Genomic DNA, 10,821 nt, shown 5'->3' on the forward strand with positions numbered 1-10,821 from the left:
CAAACGGACACCAGCCTGTGCCAGGTACCTGGGCAGAGGACCCTGGTTGAGGATCGCATCTGCCTCTAGGGACATTCCATCCACAAGCACAGGACACAAAAGGAGCGTGAGGTGGGGGAGGCAGCGCAGCAGAGGGTCTCCACTCCTCTCCTGCTGCTCCTGCTAGGGGTGCTCTGACTCCCCCAGAGCCCTGGGATTGGAGTAACTTCTGCTTCCTGCCATGTGACCCAGGCAAGTCACAGAAGCTCTCTGTGCCTCAGTTGCCTCATCCCTAAAATGGGGATTACACCTGAACGTGCCTCAAAGGTTGGCATGGGCCTCACGGAGACCACCATGGGAAGCCTTTGGCCCAGTGGCTGGCACAGAGCAAGAGTGCTGAAAAGCCACACGGCCCTCAGTCTCTCTCGTGACGCTTAGGCCCTTGGAGCCAGGCGCCAGGAGGTCTTCCTTGGCACTGGGCCTGTTGCCCAGAGCCATGCTGAGCTCGCACAGACGTCGGTTGGTCAGTAACCACCACCTGGGACGCTGACAGGGTACAGGTTCTGTGGGGCAGGAGATGGGGGCTGCCAGGGCTCCAGTAGCCCCAGCTGAGCTCCCCCATGCCCACCAGCCACAGAACAGCCTTGCTGGGGTGCAGTGCGCGCTGCCGAGTATCCAAGCACCACTGGTCCCCAGGCCTCAGGGAGGACTCAACAGTGACCCCTGCGGTCTGCCGTGCCCCACCGCATCCTTTTGCAGTCCATCCCCTTCTCTGCCACCTCCCACAGTCCCATGTCCCCACAGAGCAACCCCAACTGCAAACCACAGAGACAGAGAGCTGGGGGCAGCCAGAGGCCGAACTGGGAGGTTCACCTGGGTTCCACCCCAGCTCCAGGCCAGCACCCTCAGCGCATCCCTCCCCCTCTCTGGACCTCAGTTTGCCCATCTGGAAATGAAGGGTGGGGGCAGCCTGATCGCTAGGGCCCTCCCGGTTCTAACAGTGTCTTCTGCATACTTACACACCACTGACTGATTTATTCCACAAGTACTGAGTGCCTACGGTGTACCTGTGCTGGGTACCTTGCTGTTCTCTCTGCTGGAAGGCTGCTCTTCTTTCTTGACCTTCAAGCAGCAGCTTCCCAAGGAAGCCTTCCCAGGCCAGCTCTGGGCCCCTCCCCTGCCTCCCCCCAGCCCTGCCCTTCCTCCCCACGAAGTCATCTGGCCTGTTTATCTGTCTGTGTCCTTCTGAATGTGGCCTCCTGAGGGCAGGGTCACATCTCACTCCTCTCCCATTTGCAGGGATTTCAGAGGAAGTTTCTGGAAATATCGCTTGGGCAAATGGCCAAGTAAATGAATACATGAATTCCAAATCTCTCCTCCATCCTCCTGCCCCCAACATCACACCCTCAATTAAGCTTTTTGCTTCCATATTTGCTTCCCCAAACCAATCCCTGGGAGCCCAGGGGAGCAAATCCCACCGCTGACCAGGAACCTTCCCAGCCATGCCTCCCTCCTCCAAGTTAGGTGACCAAAAGGTGCCCACAAGGCGCATGTGGCATTTTCAAGGTGTTAATGGCTCTGCTGACACTATCTGGGGTTTGGCCCAGCAGACACTCGTCAATATTTGGGCATTAGGTAACTTCCTGGGGGAAGCACTGACTCACTCCAGCTGTGATCTCCCAGCTCCAGGAGAGAGGTGAGCACCCGACCACCCAGACAAATCAGGCCAGCCCTGCAGGCCAGGAAGCCTTCTCACTCAGACCTGCTCCCCCTGCAGGTCTGAAGGCCCCTCCCCCCCACACGTGTGCACACGGATCTCATCCACACACGCAGACTCGCTGCCCTGCCCAGTCTACAGCACCCTGCTCCGAGCCACTGTGTGTCCAGAGGCTTGTGTGTGACACACCCAGTCTGTAAACACTTGTGAACTACTGTGCGCCCCCCAAGCTTCACCGTTCCCCAGGGCACCAAAGAGCTCAGCTGTTCCACTGCCTCCTTCTGCACGCACTCCTTACCACAGCTGCAGCAATGCCCCCCTCCCAGGCCACCCCCAAAAGGGACGAGGGTTTTTTATGAAGCTCAACAACTGCTTAGCCCTCCCCACTAGCCCACCTCTTGATTCTTGAGAAGGAAGGGAGATCAAGTCAGCCTGGGCCCCAGAGAGAGGGCCCCAGAGAGAGGGCCCCCAAGAATGGGGCCCTGCGCATGGGGCTGACCCTTGTCAGCTGAGCCCAGGGAGGGAAGGAGCCTCAGCAGAGCTCAAACCCACCTTGGGGCACAGGTGAAGCTGGTGGTCTGGGAAGTGGGGTCAGGCTCCCCTGACCCCAGCCCATGGCTAGAGAATTCAGTTCCACCCCTAGCCTGGTTCCCCACCTGGGCCCCCAGAGGTATGGGGTGCAGCCCTGAGGATGGCTGTGAGTGATGAGCTGAGGCTGGGACAGGTATTGGCTTCTTCCTGGCCTCCCGCAGGCCCTGGCCTCAGAGCAGTTGGCAGGAAAGTGGTGGGGTATCAACCAAATCAAGGTCACATTCACCAGGAGCTGAGCCCTGAGAACTGAACTCAAGATTCACCGATGGCAGAAGCAAGTGGCTGATTTTGAAGAACCTAGAGGGAGTTCCAGTCCTGGAAACAGATCTGGGTTCAAATCCTTTCTCCACCCTTCCTTGGATGTGTAACTGGCGCAAGACACATAAACTCTGAGTTTTCCCCAGCAAGTTCTGGGCAAGCACAGAATGAAGGCCAAAGTCAGCATTACTAATACATTCTTGGACTCTCGCAATGAGCCAGACACCACGGGTCCCAGACTGGACCAGAGCGCACAGAGTCCTCACAGCTGTAACGCCCGGCAGGGTCTCCTGCTTCCCTCCACGTGCCGGCGGTGTCTCCGAAGTGAAGTTCAAAATTAACTAAATGAAGTCATTGTGTGTCTTTAAGACGGACTCTAGGGAAGGAAGGGGCAACATATTTTATCCCTACAGGTATTATCCCACGGACAAGTGCCACACCTGTGTGTCCCTATCACCAGATCACCAATAGAGTGGAATTAAGATGCCCTTTTCCTGTAGTCCCTGTAGAGCGTCGATCCTGGCTTCGCTGGGTGGAGGTGGGAAGAGGCACTACTGATCAGAGGAGCTCAGACCAGTTTGAGGTGGTCCATAGTTGGGCTTGGAAAGGGCAGCGCCCGGGACCTGGAGCTACAGGGCCTTGGGCAAGTCCCGTCCACTGCCAGGGCCCGTTTCCTCCTCTGAAAAGTGGAGTGCGTGCTCCGAAGTTCGTGCAAACCCTTCATGCCTGCCAGGCACTGAGTCGTTGCTGCAAAGCTGTTTGAGGAAATAAATCTGGAGAATTCTAAAGACTGAATGGAGACCCAGAAACTGCAGGATGGGCTGATGGGTCTCCACTCCCGCCTAGGGACAAAGCTGGTGCAGAGGACAATGGGCACAAGGAAAGAGGAGACTCAGAAGACACTCAGAGGAGCGAGAGCCCCAGTAGGGTGTTTGCTCCTGGGCCTCGCCCACCTTGCCCCCCCCACAGAGCCCACCGAGCTCCCAGTCTCTGTGAAGCCCCGTCCTCCTTCAAGGGCCAACTCAAGGCCTCCCTCCTGAAGCAAACCCCTTGACCACTTCAAGGAAACCCCACCCCAGGCACCTTGGACCCCCGCTCTCAGAGCAGCAGCCACTCCCCTTCCAGGGAGATCACAACCCTGTCCCTCTGATTGTCTCAGTCCCCAACCTGGAGGAGGTGGCCCGTGAATGGCTCAGGACAAGAAGGAAAACTATCCACAAACGTTAAGTGGGCAAAGCTCCGCAGCCCGCGGTGTTGGCCTCCCGGTCTGGGGTTCACAGTCCTGGCACAAATCCTGCTTTGCCCCTACAGCACTGTGTCATTCCCAAGTCTCCCACTCCCCTGAGACGCAGGTCCTGCTCCGCAAGCAGTCACAGTGAGGGATGCAGGGTCTGTCGCATACTAGGAACACAGTAATGCGCCCTATTGTCATTGGTAGCAGTTAGGAAGGGAAAGGTTACAGAACAAGTGATTAGGACACTCGACGACTTTGGACCTCAGCACGCACCCGTGCACTCACTGGGGCGTGCCTCGGAGCCTCCTCCATCCGATTCACGAGGTTTGTTTTTCCCGTCAGACAAATGAGTAGAATACTTCCCGAGTATTCCCTGCGGCACCTGGGTCAGAAAGTCAAGGAATCAGGCCCAGCATTGCGGTTGAGGGTACCTCCAAAACTTTCTCCTGTGAGGGTCCCTCAGGGTCAAGACGCCTGCCCCCCTAGTCTCCTGCAAAGACCTTGGGTCGCGCGGGGTTAGCAGGGGTCGACAGGGTGAGAAAGGAACTGTAGTTTGGCCAGGAGCCACGCGCACCTGCCGCAGGTGGGCCCAGCCGTGCGGAAGGGGGAGGAGCCGTCGCCGCAGTGAGCTGACCCCCGGCTCCGAGGAACTAGACCGAGGGTGGCCGTGGGCTCCAACGTGGCTGCTGAGAGGCGACCCCCGTTGCAGACACCAGCCCCAGCGCCTCAGAGTCCCACGCTGCGCGGCAGCCCCAGGAGAACATTCGAGGCAGCAGCGGCGTTAGAAGCCCCGGGTCTGTTCGGTATTTGAATAGCACAAAGGAACCGCCTTGGTCTGATTGGCCAACCGAGTAACCCCGGGGCGGGCAGCGTCTGTCACTCGGGAGGCTCTCAGCACTTCTATTGGCTTGTCATGTGTGGGGCGGAGCCCGAACGCCCAGCTAAATAGCTGGGGCCCGGGCCGGCCGAAGCTCATTGCTTTGGCGCCGTCTGGGGACCACGGTACTGCGGGTGGCGCGCAGCGCATGGTGGCGGCTCCTGTCGGAGCGCAGCTGACCCGCTGATCTGGGCTCCGTTTCCCCTGCCCAGCGCACCCCGGTAGTCGGCTGGAGACCGAAACAGCAGCAGCATTAACAGCAGCAGCAGCCGCGGCTGCTCCGCCGCCACCGTCTCCGCGGGAGCATGGAGTGCGCCCTGGACGCCCAGAGCCTGATCAGCATTTCCCTGCGCAAGATCCACAGCTCCCGGACCCAGCGCGGCGGCATCAAGCTACACAAGAACCTCCTGGTATCCTACGTGCTCCGCAACGCGCGCCAGCTCTACCTGAGCGAGCGCTACGCTGAGCTCTACAGGCGCCAGCAGCAGCAGCAACAGCAGCAGCCGCCCCACCAACAGCACCAGCACCAGCACCTCGCGTACGCGGCGCCGGGCATGCCGGCCAGCGCGGCCGACTTCGGTCCGCTCCAACTTGGCTGCGGGGAGACGGAGGCGCGCGAGCCGGCCGCGCGGCACCAGCTGCACCAGCTCCACCAGCTCCACCAGCTGCACCTCCAGCAGCAGCTGCACCAGCACCAGCACCCGGCGCCCAGGAGCTGCGCGGCAGCGACGGCCGGGGCGCCAGCAGGCGGCACGGGGGCGCTCTCGGAGCTGCCCGGGTGCGCCGCTCTCCAGTCGCCGCACGGCGCGCCCCACCGCGGGCAGCCCTTGGAGCCGCTGCAGCCTGGTCCTGTGCCGCTGCCGCCGCCCGCGCCCGCCGCGCTCTGCCCGCGGGACCCTCGCACCTCGGGCGCTTGCTCCGCGCCCTCGGTGCCCCCAGGGGCCACCCCTCAGGCCGCTGCCGCCGCCTCACCTCCCACCTCCCCGGCCCCCGCCTCCTCCCCCGGCTTCTACCGGGTCGCGTACCCGGCCCCCTCGGACTTCGGCATACACTGCAGCAGCCAGACCACCGTGCTAGATCTGGACACTCACGTGGTGACCACGGTGGAGAACGGCTACTTGCACCAGGACTGCTGCGCCTCCGCCCACTGCCCCTGCTGTGGCCAGGGCGCCCTGGGACCGGGCCTGGCGTCCGCCGCCGGCTGCAAGCGCAAGTATTACCCTGGCCAAGAGGAGGAGGAGGACGACGACGAGGACGGGAGCGACCTGGGAGCCGAGCCCCCCGGGGGTGCCCCGTTCGCTTCCTGCAAGCGCGCCCGCTTCGAGGACTTCTGCCCGGACTCGTCCCCGGACGCGTCCAACATCTCAAACTTGATCTCCATCTTTGGCTCAGGCTTCTCGGGGCTGGTGAGCCGACAGCCGGACTCCTCGGAGCAGCCGCCGCCGCTCAACGGGCAGCTGTGCGCCAAGCAGGCGCTCGCCAGCCTCGGCGCCTGGACTCGAGCCATTGTCGCCTTCTAGGGACCCCCGAGGGCACGGGGACCCGCGGGGCTGGGGCCAGACAAAGACTCGGCCAAGGGGCAAGAGGAGGGAAGGAACGGGCGCCCAGCCACTCGGGGCTGAGCTGAGGGCGAGCAGGGGAAGGCGGCTAATGTTTTATAAATTGTAAAATAAAAAAAAAAGAAATCTAAGATCTTGGACTTTATTTTTACAGAGAGAAAAAGCGCCTATTTAAGTATGCTTTGTGTTTCTCCTACTGTTTTTTTTTCTTTCTTTTTATTGTAGTGATTGCAGTGGTGTTTAGCAAGAAACCAGCCACGTGAGGGAGGGCTGCTGCCCGGAGGAGGTGCCGGGCAGCCGGGGGCGAGACAGGGCACCCGGGCGCGCCGGGGGCGCGGCGCAGGAGGGCGCGGGGCCGGGGACGCCGATCCCAATCAGTTGTCAGACCCAGGAAGCTCGGCGCTCGGTTCTCCGGACTCCCTCCATGGGGTGAGGAATGGGTCTTGTGAAATCCTGAGCAAAAACAAAGGCAAACTCTATCTCCAAAAGGGATGTTTGGGTCACATTTCCTCTCTGGGGGCGGCCTCCAAAGTTCGCAAAATGAGAAGGCAGAAATGAAAACACTTCAACTTTTTTTTTCTTTTCTTCCCGGGCGGGTGTCTTGAATCCCTCCTCTCCCCGCCCCTCTGGCTCCGTTCTCTTCCCCTCCTCCACTCGTCTCCCAAACTCAGGGGTGGCGCCGGACACCCCGACACTATCGGACACTGTTTGGGGAAGGGGTGGGGGGCGGGCACCAAGGACTACATTTCCCATCATGCCCAGCACTGCGGTCCTCACTAAACAAAAAAGGAAGTCGACTCCTCCACCTGGATCCCCCGCGGCCCGGAGGGAGGGAGGGGCTGGGGCCGCTGACTGCGTCGGAGACTTTTCCCTAAGTTCCTGGTCAGACGTGGTGTTTGTGTGTCTGCTTCTGAGTCGCGCTGTCCTGCTGCAGCCTTCGGTCGCATTTCGTGAAACCAGCCTTGTTCGAGCCTGTGGGAACCCCGTCCTGTGTCTTCAGGCCAATAGGTTTTGTTTCATTTAAAGGCTTTTGTTGTAAAAAGGTGGGGTTCCGCGGCCCCTCTGGTTCGCTGCCGTCAGCACCATGCGGACTCCAAAACAAGTTGCCAACCATTCCTTTCTTGGCCCTTCTCCCTCATTTTCCTGTATTTTTGTGCGTACTGAATTGTACATCACCGGGTAAAACTGTTCAGATTATTTGCTTAAATTTACCATCTTAATAAAAAAATCGGTTACAGAGCATAGTTGTGCCTTGTTTTCAGCTCGGCCTGGAGGTGGCGGGGAGGATAGAGGGGGTTGGGGAGAGACCCCTACCTTCCATGCAAATCCCAGTTCTCCTGGGCCTGGACGGACAGGATCTGCCCGCATCCCCAGGGCAGGGAGTGGGAGCAGGATGGGGTGGAGGTGCTGGTTGCTAGGGTAGAGGCCAGTGCTGCGCCCCTCGGGGGGCCCTCCTCCCCCAAAGAGGCTGCCCCCATGAGCACCGGCCGCCCCAGGGGTCTCCTGCAGGAAGCCCAGCCAGCCTCCAGCACATTTCCTGCCCAGCCAGGAACACAGGGCCTGGCAGGCCTCAAGTCTGAGCTCTCTGCGGCAGGGAAAAGCAGCCGGGGGACGCCGAGGGTCTTCTGGGCCACCCACCCTCCCCGCCCCGCGCCTCCGCTTGCACGCCTAGGTCTGCAACTTGGGGAAGTTTTTCCGTTTTCCTTTTTTTTAAGTTGAGTTTGTTATCACTGCTCGGTGCCACTTGGTGGTGTGCTGGCGGCGTCTCCCTCCCTCCTCGCGCCCCTCCCCTCTCCCTCTCCCCTCCCTCCCGCCCGCCTCTCTTCCCTCCCCAGTGGATGGAGGCAGGAAGGCTCCAGGCGCGCTCTCCCCTCTGACCACCTACGGAATGACCTCAGAATGGGAGAATGTGCCAAGGCCCCGAGGAAGCTCGCGTTCTTCCTACTGGAACCAAATTCACATCTGGAGCCGCTGCTCGGGCCCGGGGGCGCGAGGGGTGGTTCCAGCTTTGCAAACAGGGGATAGGAAAGGAAAAATGAGGGGGGGGGGGAGCAAGCAAGAAGGAAAAAAGCAAAGTGGCTGCTTGCTCTGTTTAATTCTCATTCTCTCTCTCCCTCTATCCCCCCCACCCCAATGCTCTCGCGCTCGCTTTCTCGCTCCTGAGCCCCCCCCTTCCTGCCCTAGCCACCCCGGAGGACGACTCACACACCCCTCACCCCAGCCTTCATGCCTCCCGCAGCGAGAGGCGAGGCTGCTGCCGAGACGCCCCCACCCCAGACACCGAGAGGCAGACCCAAGCCAGTCCCAGGGGTCCGCCCGGCTCTGGATCCCGGTGTCGCGCGAGGCGAAGTTCTTGGGGACACTCCAGAGTGCGGGGGGCCGCAAAGGTCTGCGATGGGGGTGGGGGAAGAGGGAGGCTATGGAGGCGTGAGTCACAGGAAGGAAAGGCACCTTCACCCCTCCACCCCCGAGGGCTGTTTTGTCGGCCTCCCACGGGAAGAGTCGGGAGCTGCGGAGGAGGGGGAACGCTGTATCTCCCCCCTCCCCATTTTTTCCCTCTGCTAGTCCTAGGAATCGCTGTTGGATGCAAGGTTTTGATTCAATCCACCAAGCCAGTTGCCAGAGCTCCCCCTAGTGCCGCTTCCAGAGCGCTGCAGCTACTGAGGCTGGGAGTGGGCGAGGCAAAACCGGGGGCGGCGGGACTGCGGGGGTGCTGCTTGGCGCCCACTTGGGGCGCAGCGCAGAGCCTGGATCCTGCCGCGACTGGCCATGAGCCTGGGTCCGCGTGCGTTCCCACTGCAGGACCACGTCCAGGAGTGAGGCACGTGGCCGGCCGCCTTTGTTGGGTGTGCGGACCTGGGCACACAAGGGACCAGCTAAGGGGCTTGGGAACTCCCCACCCTCTCCCGATCCCAACGGCAAAGGACTGTGCGTGCGAAATAAGAGCTCTGAACTCAATAGGACCCCGGGCCGGGTTCTCCTCCCTTCTGCCAGGTTCAGCTGCGCCCAGAGACTCGAGCTCACTGGGATCTAGTGAAACGGAGGGATGGATGTGGAGGGCTCTGTGAGCACCCGGAAGAGAGGTGCCCTTCCCCCTTATCTTTTTGGGGCCCAGGGGTCTTGGGCAGCCACACGAAGGGTTAATGCCCTGAGCATAATCCGCAGGGATCCAAAACACAACCCACCGCCCATCCGTATTTCACACTGAGGCACTGCACACGAAACAGTAACACAGCCGTAGCCCGGACAGTGCACCGTACACCGCATGGCGGGCCGCACCGGCCAAACCCACTGTCCGCAACACACGCTCCAAGTAGCAGCCTCACTCCACTCAACGTCCCCTTCCTCCAGTCTCGGCACAGCATGCAGTGAGCCCGCCCAGAATATCCAGGGAGACCAACGCTCCTGGGCATAAGACCATTGAAAGGCTGCGGGAGCTGGAACGGGGGGGGGGGGGGGGGGGAGGGACGGGGGGGGGGGACAGCAGTGTCGGTTGACTGGGGAGGGGGCACGCGCCTAGCTGTGAAGGTTTTCCAAGAAAGGGGAGGGGCAGGCAAGCTGACAAACCGGGAATCCTCAGATGCATGTCCACAGACAAGCCCCTCTCCAGTGAAAAGATCAAGCCAGACCCCACAGGAGCCCCCAGGTAGGACTTGGAGGTGCTGCTTGGGGAGGTAGGGAGACTGGAAGACACTGGGGGACCCAGGTAGTGATGAGGGGGAGCTTCTAGAAAACAGCAGCTCTGGAAGCCAGAGCTCCAGCAAGCCCCTGGTGCCCCCCGTTAACCTGCACCCCAACACCAGCCACGCACACAAACCCTTGCTCCAGCTCCTCCAACAGCGCAGGTCCTGCTGCCCCTGACACTGGGCGTGGGGCTGAGCCAGGCCCCAACTCCCAGCCACGTGGAGACGCTGGAATGACAGCCCAGAGGCTGCCATCCAGAGAAGCCAGGGGCTGGGGATGCCCTGGGCTCCCAGGGGCACCACTGCTCCAGGCAGACGGTGCTCCGATGTCGTGGGCGTTCATGAGTGTCCCTGCGTGCACACCAGGAGCTCTGCCTTGCTGCATCTCCATCACTGAGCGCACACTGGCAGAGCGCCCACTTGGTGCCTGGCCTGTGCAGAGCACCGAGTGGATCCCCTCAGAAAATAACAGCAACTGAAAGAACAGTAAACCTCTTGGTATGGATTCACGCAATTTTCCCAGGCACCCTCTGAAATAGATAATATTAGAATCCTTGTTTAGAAATGAAAAAACTTGCCCCAAGTCACACAGCGAAGAAGAGGCCAACCAGTCTTCCTGTTGGGGTTCACAGTCTAGTGGGGAAGAATTTAAAACATATTACAGGGGGGGCTGGCAAATGCCCCTGATGTTGTCTAAGCAGTAATGTTGATAAGTTCCAGCTGAACCTGAACTGGCAGGCCAGGAGCACTCCCCACCCATGCTTAATGCTCTGGGTCCCAGGACCCAGGGATAAAGTGGCATCTGTGTCCTACCCCACCAGGGCATGGACTGACCACTTCCTGGCATTTGTCAGGACTTTATCGTAGGAGGCAGCAGGCCAATGGGAATCAGCTTGGGTGAAAGGCGAGATTTCTTAGCTCCT

General features: G+C 60.6%; 1 protein-coding gene across 1 annotated transcript; it reads left to right on the forward strand.

Annotated features, from left to right (window-relative positions):
* The first annotated feature begins 4,750 nt into the window (after window positions 1-4,750).
* On the forward strand, window positions 4,751-6,346 carry IER5L (immediate early response 5 like). The gene has a single exon (XM_053919738.1). The coding sequence runs from the start codon at window positions 4,962-4,964 to the stop codon at window positions 6,174-6,176; it is 1,215 nt and encodes a 404-aa protein (XP_053775713.1). The 5' UTR covers window positions 4,751-4,961; the 3' UTR covers window positions 6,177-6,346.
* Window positions 6,347-10,821: the final 4,475 nt, after the last annotated feature.

Source organism: Desmodus rotundus, chromosome 1, assembly GCF_022682495.2.
Source record: "Desmodus rotundus isolate HL8 chromosome 1, HLdesRot8A.1, whole genome shotgun sequence".
Lineage (NCBI taxonomy): Eukaryota > Metazoa > Chordata > Mammalia > Chiroptera > Phyllostomidae > Desmodus > Desmodus rotundus.

Excerpts from the sequence above, each read along its gene's own strand:
- IER5L (XM_053919738.1), top strand. The coding sequence starts at position 4,962 with ATGGAGTGCGCCCTGGACGCCCAGAGCCTGATCAGCATTTCCCTGCGC.